Genomic DNA, 15848 nt, shown 5'->3' on the forward strand with positions numbered 1-15848 from the left:
TCAGACGTGTGTGTGTGTGTGATGTCACAGATGATCAGACGTGTGTGTGTGTGTGAGTGTGATGTCACAGATGATCAGACGTGAGTGATGTCACAGATGATCAAACATGTGTGAGTGTGATGTCACTGATGATCAGACGTGTGTGTGATGTCACAGATGATCAAACATGTGTGAGTGTGATGTCACTGATGATCACACGTGTGTGTTTGTTTGTGTGTGTGATGTCACAGATGATCAAACATGTGTGAGTGTGATGTCACTGATGATCATACGTGTGTGTGATGTCACAGATGATCAAACATGTGTGAGTGTGATGTCACAGATGATCAAACATGTGTGAGTGTGATGTCACAGATGATCAAACATGTGTGAGTGTGATGTCACAGATGATAAGACGTGTGTTACGTCACAGATGACCAAACGTGTGTGTAATGTCACAGATGATCAGACGTGTGTTACGTCACAGATGACCAAACGTGTGTGTAATGTCACAGATGATCAGACGTGTGTGTGTAATGTCACAGATGATCAGACGTGTGTTACGTCACAGATGACCAAACGTGTGTGTAATGTCACAGATGATCAGACGTGTGTTACGTCACAGATGACCAAACGTGTGTGTTATGTCACAGATGATCAGACAGTTGTGTGATCAGTATGTGTGTGCTCTGTCTGCAGGCGGTGGGATCTCTGCATGTGCGGTGATGCTCTAGAGACGTCCTCTGCACTCTCTCACTGGATTACGCCTGTTTCCGCCAGTGACCTTTGAACTCTGGAGCGGGACGCAGAAAGACATCTCGGTCTTGGTGACGTCCACTCAGGGCCAGAACCATGTGAGGGATTATTGGACAGATCTGTGAGTGGACTGGAGCACTGCCTGCTACCCCGCCCCAGTTTATAGAAGCCCCGCCCCTGCCTTCAGCCCCTCCTGTTCCCATAGAAACTCGTCATGATGTTCCGGGATCAAGTGGGGATTTTGACGGACTGGTTTAAGGGCTGGAACGAGTGCGAGCAGACAGTGGCCCTGCTGTCGTTGTTGAAGCGTGTTTCGCGCACGCAGGCCAGGTTTCTGCACATCTGTCTGGATCACTGGTTGGCCGACTGTACAGAGATTCACATACTGGAGGCCGAGGCAAACAACGCAGGTAAACTCCAGTCGTGCCGCACATTCTCACGTGTGTTTTTTGCTGATGGTTTCCTAGCGGTATAGGTATATATCAATATCTGATAGATCGTGCAGCCCTAATCTGGTTCCTCACCAAACTTGAGAAACGTTATTTCCAGTTCCTCAGCTATCACTCAACGTCAGATCTCATTGGTTTGAGCTAAGGGCATCGTCATGTAACCGTAACAGTATTCACAATAGGCCCTTTTCACAATGACGTAACTAAACTTCAGCTTTACGCAAAGCAGTGTATCATAAAAACCGTCTTGCAACACACAAGAGTTCTTTTAGTATTCTTTTTATACATTTGTATACATTTGTATTCTTTATCTAGCTTCGATCTTGTCATAAGCGAAAATGTGTCTGCAAGATTTTGTACATCATCTAGTTGTATTTGTGGCAGCTGTGTAAGGGGTTTGGTAAAATCAATTCTGAGTGCTAGCGGAAGTAACGCTACACTGCTTTGCAGCAGACCGGAAGATGCGTGACGTAATGTTAAATGGGCCTATAATGGTGTATGTAATAATAACTGTGATGATTGATATTGATGAATGTAAATAATTCCGTTTTCATTGATGAATTTGGCTGATTGGATCATTTTGTTTATTTAATTTCATTGGATAGAGGGGTAATATTGTTATTTTGGCCAAAATAATCCTGTACTGAAAACATGATATTTGTACATCCCTGGCTTGAGCTCTTTCTGTGTTTCTAATGAATGATATCTTTTTAGTCTGTTGTTATTAATAAAAGCTGAACTATAGCTTCAAAAAAAACATATAGCCTAAAGGATAAGAATGCTTTTGTGTAGTGATGCACGATATTGGATTTTTGCCGATCTCCAATTTGCCGATAATTTCCACCTCAATTTAACTGATAGCCCATGCCGATATATGCTGTATATCCACCAGGCGTTTTACGCAGCTAAAAGCGCCATGTGCTGGACATCTTTTTTCAACCAAGGTGCTCTGGTTGTAAATTTAAGCTGCACGAAAAAAATTAATAAATATATCAAATAGGCAGTGCGTGGCTAACGCACGCAGAGATGTATTTCTTTGCGAACACGGTTAATGGGCGAATCTGCTTCTTTTACAAGTCTGCAATAACTATTGCTATTTAAATATTCTAAGAATAAAACTGTGACACCACAAGTTTAAGTTATAGCTCTAGAACACCTATAGAGTTGTCACGTCTTTGTCTTCGCTTTAACTGTAATGATCTTATAATATACAGAAATTAAAGAAATATAATTTGTATGTGTCCTAAATGTCTTTGTTCATTCAGATTTCAAGCTAGTTTAAATATTTAAAATTTACACACCGGATGCTCGCCTCACATCCCCATGTTAAAATGTTTCAAAACTTCTGAGCTACAGAACTTGTTAACAATACTTACTCATTAGGTATAAATATTTAATAATATTTAAAAAAAACTCTTCACAGGATATAATATTAATGCGTTATGAATATTAAATGATAATTATAAGCTTGATGTGAAATTGTGACAAAATAAAACGTAACAAATTACGTCATTTGTTAACTTATTAACTTATTAAATTTTCGTTTTTCTTAAGCTCAAATATAAAATTATTGAAAAATGCCCAACCATAATTTAAATCCTGCCCCCCAAATAAATACACCATCGACATGCTCGCTGTAGCACAAACACGCAAATTGAGGCAAAAGCATATTAATCAACACAGCTTCATATCGGTTAGGCATATCAGGGCATATCGGGCCGTTGCCGATAATTCATTTCTAAGCCATTATCTGCCGATACTATCTGCCTTGCCAATAATATCGTGCATCCCTACTTTTGTGATATGTTCTTTAAAGCAGGGGTTCTCAAACTGTGGTACACACAACACTACTGGTACTTGATTACTACTGATACTCTTCTGTGAATACCTGACAGACAAATGAAAAAAAACTCACTAACACTTTCTCTCAACAGGTAGTGGTCTAGCTTTTGTTGGAACAAGTAACTTTGTATTGGCACTTAATGTATTATGGCTCCTGTATGAACTATCGCTTATTGCTCCTAATCTCTTTGTAAGTCGCTTTGGATAAAAGCGTCTGCTAAATGTCTAAATGTAAATGTAATGAAGCAAAGTCCCTGGTGGTAAGTGAGGTGACGCAAAAGAAAATTAAAACTTTACGCATTTTAAATACAGTTTCAAATGTTTAATACGCCTACATAATCGATAAATACCGAATACATCTCGGCCTACGTGCAATTTTAAACTAGTTGTATGAATGATTGTTTATTGATCATTGGTGGATGTATCTCACCTCAAAAACAGACTCTCGACGAGCTGCGCGCAAATGAAGTTTCTCATGTATTTTTGGACATCATAATCAGGTCACTACTAAAGCTTATTGGTTAACCCACCGCAAATTTTTACCAAAATTCAGATTTTTCAACTCGGGAGACTCACACGTTACACGCTTCAAACTCTCAATTCGCGCCATATCATTCACACCACCTCATTCACGTGAATTGCACCACAGGATGTCCTATCGCGTCTTTGCATTGACTTAATGTGTAAATCACTCGCGCTAATCGCGTCATTCACATTTGGTGGGGTTAGGGATTAGATTTTCTGCCTATTTTCGCATCCGTAGCGAGTAGAGAGACACCGTAAAAAAGAGCACTACATACGAAAAAACACATAGGAAAATATTGGACTGTATGTGCAAAGACCTTAAAAGTTTACAGAGCCCTGTTTACACTACAGAAAAGTGTTTTGTGTCCACTGTTACTGTTGAGTAACATGAAAACATGGAAAAAACATGTTCTTTAGTTTGAATACAGCTGGTACATTAAGTGTTTGTATTATTAATAATACATTAGAATTGGAGGACAAGGTGATTCACAGCACAGGTGTTTATTCATGTGTTTTCTGTGGCGGACATTAGGCACTTGGAACAACTCATTTTATTTAAGGTGGTACTTGATCTGAAAAGTTTGAAAAGCGCTGCTTTAAAGCGATAAGCCTTGAGAAACCGTGGTTTACATTTAGAACTTTGGGTCAGTGAGCGTCACTGATCAAGGATGTTTTTCTTCCTCATTTTGTAGCGATTGTGAGTCAGTGGCAGCAGGAGCCGAAGGAGAAAGTGGTGTCTCTCCTGCTGTCTCACCTCCCCCTGCTGCAGCCACGGAACACCGAGGCCAAGTGTGAGTACATGAACCTCCTGCAGAAAGTCTTGAGTCACACCATCGAGAGCAGTCTGTTCGTGGAGGAGAGCCGTCAGCTGCTGTCTTACGCCCTCATTCACCCCGCCACCACCATTGACGACCGAAACTCTCTGGCCATGTGGCTCAATCACCTGGAGGAGCATCTTTCATCGCGGCCGCCCCCGTCCGGACCGTACCAACATGCCCGGCAGGGATCCGACGAGTGGCCGGGTTCCGCAGAGTCCTTGGAGCCGTCGTACGGCTGGCAGGAGAACCTCCCGTCCACGTGCAGCTCGCCGGCCGGGCAGAACGGGCACGTGGCTTTTCCCGGTATGGGCGGCGTTACCTCGCCCGTCAACAGTGCCGGCAACGTGGGCTCAATGGGGCTGCAGGTACAGCCCAGCCCGCTGAAGCCTTGCATGTCACTCACCCCTGCCAATCAGCTCGCCTGCAGCTCTGATTGGCTGAACCAGGAGGAAGGGGGTGGATGCCAAGGGGGTGCGGGAGCAGAACACGCCCCTCTGTCACCCCAGAGCAGCGTTGCATCATCGGGGAGCGAACAGACGGAGGATCAGAGCAACACACGCAACACTTTCCAAGAGGATGGCAGCGGAATGAAAGGTGACGACACACACAGACACACTCATGTGCACACACACACTGATACAACTCCATTCTTAATTTTCATCTTTTGGTTGTGTGTGTGTGTGTTTCAGATGTGCCGGCATGGCTGAAGAGTCTCCGTCTGCATAAATACGCGACACTTTTCTCTCAGATGACATATGAAGAAATGATGATTTTGACAGAACGACACCTAGAGTCTCAGGTGAGCTCCACCCTGTCTGTTTGTGTGCACATGAGTGTGTGTGTTGTCTGAAGTGTGTGTGTGTGCTCATGAGTGTGTGTTGTCTGCAGTGTGTGTGTGGGATCTGACGGCAAGATTTCAGTTGAGAGTAAGTCAGTAGATGTTGTTCCCCCTTTGTAAAGTCAGGGATGACCAAACTACTCACAGCAGGGGAGATGAAGATGAAACTTGTGAGACTTGGTTTATATATTATATTTCATTTCAGTCAATACATCCTCATAAAAACCCACATTGCTCCTTTAAAAGAGAGAAGGAAGGAAATTGTAATCAAATGTAAGTGATGAAGCTCTCACATTCAACGGTCAGAGTTTATTGGTTGTGCTGTGTTTGTGTCTTACAGAATGTGACAAAAGGTGCTCGGCATAAGATCGCTCTGAGCATACAGAAGCTCAGAGAGCGACAGAGTATTCTGAAATCTCTTGAAAAGGTGAATAAGTCCTCTAGAATCTCACTCATGTCAAGAGAAGCGTCCGCTGACTGCAGAAACTCTCCGTTACAGGATATTCTAGAAGGCGGAAACGTTCGCAATGCTTTACAAGAACTACAGCAGATCATCATCACGCCAATCAAAGCTTACATCACACCCACTGCTGCCCAGAAGGAGGTGGAGCCTGGAGTTACACCTGCCAATAAAGCGGCCAATCCCGGCGAGGAGAAGGAAACGGAAGTTTTCCAGACCCACAATCCTCCTCCGTGTGATGGAGAGTCCTCGTCTGCACCCATTTATGACGGAGATATTGCTGGACAGTTCACACGTGTGATGGGGAAAGGTAGTTCATGTTCTTTGGGTTGTGTTGTTGCTGTGTGTGTGTTGTTCATGTTCTTTGTGTTGTGTTGTTGCTGTGTGTGTGTTGTTCATGTTCTTTGTGTTGTGTTGTGTTCTTGCTGTGTTATTCATGTTCTTTGTGTTATTTTGTTGCTTTGTGTGTGTTGTGTGGTTGATTTGTGTTTGTTGTTCATGTTCTTTGTGTTGTGTTGTGTTGTTGCTGTGTGTGTGTTGTTCATGTTCTTTGTGTTGTGTTGTTGCTGTGTGTGTGTTGTTCATGTTCATTGTGTTGTGTTCTTGCTGTGTTATTCATGTTCTTTGTGTTATTTTGTTGCTTTGTGTGTGTTGTGTGGTTGATTTGTGTTTGTTGTTCATGTTCTTTGTGTTGTGTTGTGTTATTGCTGTGTGTTTGTTTGTGTTGTTCATTTTCTTTGTGTTATGTTGTTGCTGTGTGTGTGTGTGTGTGTGTGTGTGTGTGTATGTATGTGTGTGTGTTGTGTTGTGTTGTTGCTTTGTGTGTGTTGTTCATGTTCTTTGTGTTGTGTTGCAATGTGTGTGTTAATGTTTACCTCTGTGTGTTGTGTTGCAGTGTGTGTGTTCATGTTTTTCTTTGTGTGTTGTGTTGCAGTATGTGTGTTAATGTTTATCTCTGTGTGTTGTGTTGCAGTGTGTGTGTGTATGTTCATGTTTATCTCTGTGTGTTGTGTTGCAGTGTGTGTGTTCATGTTTTTCTCTGTGTGTTGTGTTGCAGTATGTGTGTGTATGTTCATGTTTTTCTCTGTGTGTTGTGTTGCAGTATGTGTGTTAATGTTTTTCTCTGTGTGTTGTGTTGCAGTGTGTGTGTGTATGTTCATGTTTTTCTCTGTGTGTTGTGTTGCAGTATGTATGTTAATGTTTATCTCTGTGTGTTGTGTTGCAGTGTGTGTGTGTATGTTTATCTCTGTGTGTTGTGTTGCAGTGTGTGTGTGTATGTTCATGTTTTTCTCTGTGTGTTGTGTTGCAGTATGTGTGTTAATGTTTATCTCTGGGTGTTGTGTTGCAGTGTGTGTGTGTATGTTCATGTTTTTCTCTGTGTGTTGTGTTGCAGTATGTGTGTTAATGTTTATCTCTGTGTGTTGTGTTGCAGTATGTGTGTTAATGTTTATCTCTGTGTGTTGTGTTGCAGTGTGTGTGTGTATGTTCATGTTTTTCTCTGTGTGTTGTGTTGCAGTATGTGTGTTAATGTTTATCTCTGTGTGTTGTGATCAGTGTGTGTGTGTATGTTCATGTTTTTCTCTGTGTGTTGTGTTGCAGTATGTGTGTTAATGTTTATCTCTGTGTGTTGTGTTGCAGTGTGTGTGTTCATGTTTTTCTCTGTGTGTTGTGTTGCAGTATGTGTGTGTATGTTCATGTTTTTCTCTGTGTGTTGTGTTGCAGTATGTGTGTTAATGTTTATCTCTGTGTGTTGTGTTGCAGTGTGTGAGTGTATGTTCATGTTTTTCTCTGTGTGTTGTGTTGCAGTATGTGTGTTAATGTTTATCTCTGTGTGTTGTGTTGCAGTGTGTGTGTGTGTATGTTCAAGTTTTTCTCTGTGTGTTGTGTTGCAGTGTGTGTGTGTGTATGTTCATGTTTTTCTCTGTGTGTTGTGTTGCAGTATGTGTGTTAATGTTTATCTCTGTGTGTTGTGTTGCAGTGTGTGTGTGTATGTTCATGTTTTTCTCTGTGTGTTGTGTTGCAGTATGTGTGTTAATGTTTATCTCTGTGTGTTGTGTTGCAGTGTGTGTGTGTATGTTCATGTTTTTCTCTGTGTGTTGTGTTGCAGTATGTGTGTTAATGTTTTTCTCTGTGTGTTGTGTTGCAGTGTGTGTGTTCATGTTTTTCTCTGTGTGTTGTGTTGCAGTGTGTGTGTGTATGTTCATGTTTTTCTCTGTGTGTTGTGTTGCAGTATGTGTGTTAATGTTTTTCTCTGTGTGTTGTGTTGCAGTGTGTATGTTCATGTTTTTCTCTGTGTGTTGTGTTGCAGTGTGTGTGTTCATGTTTATCTCTGTGTGTTGTGTTGCAGTGTGTGTGTGTGTATGTTCAAGTTTTTCTCTGTGTGTTGTGTTGCAGTGTGTGTGTGTATGTTCATGTTTTTCTCTGTGTGTTGTGTTGCAGTATGTGTGTTAATGTTTATCTCTGTGTGTTGTGTTGCAGTGTGTGTGTGTATGTTCATGTTTTTCTCTGTGTGTTGTGTTGCAGTGTGTGTGTTCATGTTTTTCTCTGTGTGTTGTGTTGCAGTGTGTGTGTGTATGTTCATGTTTTTCTCTGTGTGTTGTGTTGCAGTATGTGTTAATGTTTTTCTCTGTGTGTTGTGTTGCAGTGTGTATGTTCATGTTTTTCTCTGTGTGTTGTGTTGCAGTGTGTGTGTGTATGTTCATGTTTTTCTCTGTGTGTTGTGTTGCAGTATGTGTGTTAATGTTTATCTCTGTGTGTTGTGTTGCAGTGTGTGTGTGTATGTTCATGTTTTTCTCTGTGTGTTGTGTTGCAGTATGTGTGTTAATGTTTTTCTCTGTGTGTTGTGTTGCAGTGTGTGTGTTCATGTTTTTCTCTGTGTGTTGTGTTGCAGTATGTGTGTTAATGTTTTTCTCTGTGTGTTGTGTTGCAGTGTGTGTGTTCATGTTTTTCTCTGTGTGTTGTGTTGCAGTATGTGTGTTAATGTTTATCTCTGTGTGTTGTGTTGCAGTGTGTGTGTGTATGTTCAAGTTTTTCTCTGTGTGTTGTGTTGCAGTGTGTGTGTGTATGTTCATGTTTTTCTCTGTGTGTTGTGTTGCAGTATGTGTGTTAATGTTTATCTCTGTGTGTTGTGTTGCAGTGTGTGTGTGTATGTTCAAGTTTTTCTCTGTGTGTTGTGTTGCAGTGTGTGTGTGTATGTTCATGTTTTTCTCTGTGTGTTGTGTTGCAGTATGTGTGTTAATGTTTATCTCTGTGTGTTGTGTTGCAGTGTGTGTGTGTATGTTCATGTTTTTCTCTGTGTGTTGTGTTGCAGTGTGTGTGTGTATGTTCATGTTTTTCTCTGTGTGTTGTGTTGCAGTGTGTGTTTTCATGTTTTTCTCTGTGTGTTGTGTTGCAGTGTGTGTGTTCATGTTTTTCTCTGTGTGTTGTGTTGCAGTGTGTGTGTGTGTATGTTCAAGTTTTTCTCTGTGTGTTGTGTTGCAGTGTGTGTGTGTATGTTCATGTTTTTCTCTGTGTGTTGTGTTGCAGTATGTGTGTTAATGTTTATCTCTGTGTGTTGTGTTGCAGTGTGTGTGTGTATGTTCATGTTTTTCTCTGTGTGTTGTGTTGCAGTGTGTGTGTTCATGTTTTTCTCTGTGTGTTGTGTTGCAGTGTGTGTGTGTATGTTCATGTTTTTCCTCTGTGTGTTGTGTTGCAGTATGTGTTAATGTTTTTCTCTGTGTGTTGTGTTGCAGTGTGTATGTTCATGTTTTTCTCTGTGTGTTGTGTTGCAGTGTGTGTTTTCATGTTTTTCTCTGTGTGTTGTGTTGCAGTGTGTGTGTTCATGTTTATCTCTGTGTGTTGTGTTGCAGTGTGTGTGTGTGTATGTTCAAGTTTTTCTCTGTGTGTTGTGTTGCAGTGTGTGTGTGTATGTTCATGTTTTTCTCTGTGTGTTGTGTTGCAGTATGTGTGTTAATGTTTATCTCTGTGTGTTGTGTTGCAGTGTGTGTGTGTATGTTCATGTTTTTCTCTGTGTGTTGTGTTGCAGTGTGTGTGTTCATGTTTTTCTCTGTGTGTTGTGTTGCAGTGTGTGTGTGTATGTTCATGTTTTTCTCTGTGTGTTGTGTTGCAGTATGTGTTAATGTTTTTCTCTGTGTGTTGTGTTGCAGTGTGTATGTTCATGTTTTTCTCTGTGTGTTGTGTTGCAGTGTGTGTGTGTATGTTCATGTTTTTCTCTGTGTGTTGTGTTGCAGTATGTGTGTTAATGTTTATCTCTGTGTGTTGTGTTGCAGTGTGTGTGTGTATGTTCATGTTTTTCTCTGTGTGTTGTGTTGCAGTATGTGTGTTAATGTTTTTCTCTGTGTGTTGTGTTGCAGTGTGTGTGTTCATGTTTTTCTCTGTGTGTTGTGTTGCAGTATGTGTGTTAATGTTTTTCTCTGTGTGTTGTGTTGCAGTGTGTGTGTTCATGTTTTTCTCTGTGTGTTGTGTTGCAGTATGTGTGTTAATGTTTATCTCTGTGTGTTGTGTTGCAGTGTGTGTGTGTATGTTCAAGTTTTTCTCTGTGTGTTGTGTTGCAGTGTGTGTGTGTATGTTCATGTTTTTCTCTGTGTGTTGTGTTGCAGTATGTGTGTTAATGTTTATCTCTGTGTGTTGTGTTGCAGTGTGTGTGTGTATGTTCAAGTTTTTCTCTGTGTGTTGTGTTGCAGTGTGTGTGTGTATGTTCATGTTTTTCTCTGTGTGTTGTGTTGCAGTATGTGTGTTAATGTTTATCTCTGTGTGTTGTGTTGCAGTGTGTGTGTGTATGTTCATGTTTTTCTCTGTGTGTTGTGTTGCAGTGTGTGTGTGTATGTTCATGTTTTTCTCTGTGTGTTGTGTTGCAGTGTGTGTTTTCATGTTTTTCTCTGTGTGTTGTGTTGCAGTGTGTGTGTTCATGTTTTTCTCTGTGTGTTGTGTTGCAGTGTGTGTGTTCATTACACTTTACATTTAGTCATTTGGCAGACGCTTTTATCCAAAGCGACTTACAGTGCACTTATTACAGGGACAATCCCCCTGGAGCAACATGGAGTAAAGTGTCTTGCTCAAGGACACACTGGTGGTGGCTGCTGGGATTGAACCAGCAACCTTTTGATTACCAGTTCAGTGGTTTAACCCACTAGACCACCATCTCCAATACGTTCATGTTTTTCTCTGTGTGTTGTGTTGCAGTGTGTACTCAGTTGTTGGTCTCCAGGCCGGATGAGGAGAACATCAGCTGTTACCTGCAGCTCATTGAGAAGTGTCTGACACATGAGGTGAGATGCATTTTACAGTCGACCTCGCTGATGTGCGCTATGCTCCGTGTGTGTTCATCTTTTTCTCGTTTGTATTGTGTCTTCATCAGGCATTTACAGAGACGCAGAAGAAGAGGCTTTTGTCATGGAAACAGCAGGTCCTGAAGCTGCTCCGCCTCTTTCCAAGGAAAGCTGTGATGGACAGCGGAGTGTACCGGAGAGGGTGTGTGTGCGCTTGCATACAGCCTGTCGCTCGCTCTCGTGTGTTTGATTCTGACGTGTGTGTTTGCGCAGGTGGCCAGCGTACGGCTCCAACTCTCTGCCCACAGCTGGTTCTGTGAGCGCGGGTTTGGGCCGGCGGGCACAGCGTCCGTTCCAGATGCCCCCGCGTGGAGGAGCTCCTGCCCCCCGGAGCATGGGACTGATGACTGCCGGTGGTCTGACGGGAGCTTCACCTCGACACTCGCTCACCAGCCCTGCGGCCGTCACGGCACAGGGACGACAGGTCAGAACAACACACAATACTGGTGAAGTGACTCTAGTGCGAGGAGAAGAGAGGTGAACTACCTGACCAAACATCAAGAGTACGTCACTGTGTTTCAGAATTTGTGGTTTGGGAATCCAGGCGGCAGTAACAGCATGCCGAGCCAGAGCAGAAGTTCTGTTCAGAGGACGCACTCGCTGCCCGTGCACACGTCTCCACACACCATGCTTCTGTTTCAACAGCAAGGTACTGACACACTTTCGCCCCCCAAAGGTAAAGTTACATGTGTTTGGCGTGTTATTAGTTTCTCATGCATGTATTAGACACGTAAAATGACACAAATGAAAGTGTGTGAAGAAAAGATGCATTCAATGTAAAAGCGAATGAAACACCTGGTGTAACCACACCCCCACAAATCTACATCCATTGGTGGTCTGATTTGACTAAGACCGCCCAAATGTATATGCAAGTAAGGTGGTGTACCTGTCAGTACAGTTTAAGAGGAACCTGATGTTCCAAATATGGTCAGAGGCGTCACATTTCCCTCACACACTTAGAATATTCCACCAATCACTACACACTCGTGAACTGACCAATCAGAGCACACCTTACTTTTCTGTGACCCCTTTAAGAGCTCCATGTGAGAGCTAGTCTGACCTATGAGTCCAAGCGTGCACGGCTTAATACAACACACACACACACATAAACAAGGCAACACCGAAAAGAGAACACTGGCTTACGACAGGAGCACATCAAACATGTATGTGTTGTTACGTTAGCAGAAGCACTTTGTCTTTGGCTTTTTTATGTCGAGAGTCAGTGTAAGAGTGTCAGATGTTAGCATGTGGTTTAAGTTTCAGTGTCTGATTTCTGATTTCTGCCAACTTATGTTTGTTCCCAGAATGCCAATTGCCAGGAACGGATTTGGAGATCAACCCCACTCTGGAGTCTCTGTGCCTCAGCATGACGGAGCACGCTTTAGGAGGTACGACCAATCGCAGCTCTTTCATTTGCGGTCATATCTCACTCAATTTGCAACGGTCTGTCTGTGTCTCTGTTTGCAGATGGAATGGACCGAACATCAACGATATGAAAACAAACCCCGAGGCCGCCACCGAGTCGTCTGCCCCAGTAGCCCGACACACACGCTAACAGCGAGCCAGCGTTAGCAGTCACTACAAAACCACACCAAACTAACTGTGTATATGTGCTCTAATATTTTTCTACTTTATTGTACTAAGTTTATTATAAATGGAATACAAAAGAACTATTATATTGGCGGGAAAGACCGAAGCTCGCAGCTGATTGGCCGGAGGCGTGTGAACCGTAAGGAGGTCGGTAGCCTGTGGTATGAACCGATGGCCGTTTACATCCGCTTGCTGTGTTCACCTGTCGCTGCTGTGTGTCTGGGACGGACGTCTGCACCCTTACATCTGTATATTTATCCGTGATAACGTGGAGGTACAAGAGGCGTCTTAGCACTTATGCGTGACATGTTTACCGCGCGTCACTCCGGCTGCGCAGCCATTTTGTAAATTCACAGGAATGGAAAAATCACAGGAGTCTTTATGAAGATGACTTTTATACGCAAATGTCTGTGTGGGGGATTGTGGGAGCCGTGGTTTCAGAGAGATGGAGCTGCGCTCGTCCCTTCAAACCTTTGCTCCTCTATGACTGACAGGGACGACGACGGACGACTGACCGACTGACCGAACTCCATAAATTTCATCATCTCCCTGTCACGAGAGGCCACTTCAGAGTTTCCATCAATTGCAACGGTGCTTGTCAACAGCAAACCTATGTTTGAGGGCTGTTGTGCGGTTCATCGCGACTAATCGATTGCAAAATAAAAGTTTTTGTTTACTGTTAATATGTGTGTGTACTGTATATAATAATTATGTATATATAAATACACACACATCCATGTATCTTTTTAAGAAAATTTATATTTGTATATATTAAATATTCATGTTTATATACAATATAAATTATATATAAATATAAAAATGTATATACATGTGTAAATATTTCTTAATTGTACATATTTGTATATTCATAATAATTATATACAGTACACACACATATATTTTATGTGAACAAAAACTTTTATTTTGCAAACAATTAGTCTTGATTGTTCGCGTGACAGCCCTGTGTCTATTCATGAGGGTTTGTGTTCTTGTGGAATGGTACAGACCCATCGGACCTCACAGCAGCATCAGACGTGTGTGTGTGTGTGTGTGTGTGTGTGTGTGTGTGCGTGTGCGCGCGGTCGAGGTCTACCTGTTTTTTACGTCTCACGCAGATATCGAGAAGCGTCTCTATATCCAGTAAAACTTTATTGACTGAAAAAAGTTTCTTTGTTTTTGTTCAAACTCATTTTGTGTTGCTTCACAGTTTACTGCTTGAACTTTATACGGCACGAGGAAGGTCTTTAGGACGAGATCTGGGTTCATGAGGATTTTGGTGTTGTGACGTTATTGTTCCCCCTCTTCTAAAAAAACTTGTCATTTGTAGAAAATGCATCTTACTTCAAATCTTTTTTGACATTTGTTCTGGAACACAAGACAAAAAGACCAAGTAAGAGAGTCATTTTGTGCAGCGCAGTTACAAATGACAAGGTTTTTTAGAAGAGGGGGCGCAATAACGTCACAATTACCAAAAACCTTGTCGATTGTAACAGTGCTGTACAAAAGGACACTCTTACTTGGTCTTTTTGTCTTGTTTTCCAGTACAATTGTCTAAAAACATTTTTGAAGCAATATGCGTTTTCCATCAAACTGACCTAAGAAAGCAAGTCTTGTTTTTAGTTAAAACATACAAATGAACTAAAAATAATTATTTTCTTAGTCAGTTTGATCATCAATAAAACGCATCTTGTTTCAAATGTTTTTTAGACATTTGTACTACAAAACAAGACAACATGACTAAGCAAGGGAGTTATTTTGTATTCTGCGTAACAAGGCAAATGGATAAAAGAGCAGATCCATGCCGAGAGTTCTGTCTGGGTGTTTTCTCGAAGCTTTTGATGTGAAATCTAAGCAGGACGTTAGGCTCTCCACTGATGTTGTGCTCATCTGTTCGCTCAGGATCATCTCGCTATGCAACTTCACGGACGTTTCTGTCATCGTGACCGCAGATGAATTCGGTATGACACTTATTCCCAGCCGATGAAGAGAATATTCAGAACAGTTTGAAATTGAAAAGCGGTCACGTATGCTAAAAGATCAAATGCCGATGAGAGAAATCATGGCCAAATTCTCCAGCGCACACAAGTCTTGTATCGGACCTCACTGTGTTTGTGTGTTTTACTGGTGTGTGTGTGAGTGTGTGTGAGAACAGCCTGGTGCTGCAACCTTCATCATGTTGTTCAGTGTGAGAGAGTGAGACGGGGTCAGGAACCCTTGGATGGTCAAAATCTTCCTCTGTGTTCATGGGGTGACCGGTCAAGAAGCTTTAAACGAGAGAGATTTAAGGTGGCAGCATTGTCTTCTACTTATGTCTGCTGTTACACGTTCTGTCTGTCAGCCACGGAGACCTCTGACTGTGAATCTTTGTGAAGGCTGACTGCAGGACCCTCTGCTCCAGATCAGACACAGATGAACAGCGCTTGGGATGAGCTGCTATTATGATTATGATTATTACTGACATCTGGAGTGATGGGACTTGTGTGTGTTGCTCTGTTTGGTTGAATTCTTCTAATATCTTTGTCATGCTTCTTATATGGAAATAATAAACTGTTCCTGTTTTGCTATTGGGGTTTTCTTTCACCGAACATTGAGTGAATGTGTGAGACGTGTGTCCATGTTACTGTCATAAACATGTGTTAGGTGGGTATGTGCTTGTCTTGATCTTCATTTTGGTCTCTTTTGCTATAATACATTAAAAACTTAAGGGATAATCCACAGCTAGCCGCGGATTTAAGGGTTTTAATGCACAACGTGGAGGCCTGGAACCACACGACCCCAGGTGTAAATCCTTTAATGTATGGCTAGATGTGAATTATCCTGCTTATACCATGGTAATTTGCCATGTTAAAGCTTTTATTGATGTTTACAGTGCAATTTTAGATCAAACAGGTGAAAATGACAGTTATTTTTAATGTAATCAAATTAACTTGAGCTACCCGTGCCTTAAAGGGTTTTAATGCACACCCACCATCCAATCAGAATCGAGGATTCAAACAGACCATTGAATAAGGTGTTATAATAGCAGGGCAGTCACCATTTTTGGCGTAGGGAAAGCGGTTTGCTCATAAATGTTTTTATTTTGACACCAGGAATTGTTACATTACATTTTTTGCAGTTTATTTTTTATGACATTGATGCATAACATGACATCTGTTAATCATCATTTACATATATAATATATTGTTGACACAGTGTAACAAACCCATAGAAAACAATGCAAGAAGAAACAGACATTCCACATTTTCATTACAAATCGTCATTTCT

At 41.8% G+C, this 15848-nt stretch overlaps 1 protein-coding gene across 1 annotated transcript in view; it reads left to right on the top strand.

Annotated features, from left to right (window-relative positions):
* Positions 1 to 15146, top strand: part of LOC130429044 (protein Smaug homolog 2) — a 32997-nt gene extending 17851 nt beyond the window's left edge. The window contains exons 2-12 of the mRNA XM_056757401.1: positions 679 to 1145; positions 4244 to 4963; positions 5059 to 5168; positions 5548 to 5634; positions 5707 to 5977; positions 10849 to 10934; positions 11024 to 11136; positions 11208 to 11418; positions 11517 to 11643; positions 12299 to 12382; positions 12462 to 15146. Of these exons, the coding sequence (XP_056613379.1) occupies positions 950 to 1145; positions 4244 to 4963; positions 5059 to 5168; positions 5548 to 5634; positions 5707 to 5977; positions 10849 to 10934; positions 11024 to 11136; positions 11208 to 11418; positions 11517 to 11643; positions 12299 to 12382; positions 12462 to 12490 (2034 nt within the window). The 5' untranslated portion in view covers positions 679 to 949 and the 3' untranslated portion in view covers positions 12491 to 15146. The remainder of the gene's footprint in view (positions 1 to 678; positions 1146 to 4243; positions 4964 to 5058; positions 5169 to 5547; positions 5635 to 5706; positions 5978 to 10848; positions 10935 to 11023; positions 11137 to 11207; positions 11419 to 11516; positions 11644 to 12298; positions 12383 to 12461) is intronic.
* The last annotated feature ends 702 nt before the right edge of the window (positions 15147 to 15848 follow it).

The sequence above is a fragment of the Triplophysa dalaica genome, chromosome 9 (genome assembly GCF_015846415.1).
Source record: "Triplophysa dalaica isolate WHDGS20190420 chromosome 9, ASM1584641v1, whole genome shotgun sequence".
NCBI lineage: Eukaryota > Metazoa > Chordata > Actinopteri > Cypriniformes > Nemacheilidae > Triplophysa > Triplophysa dalaica.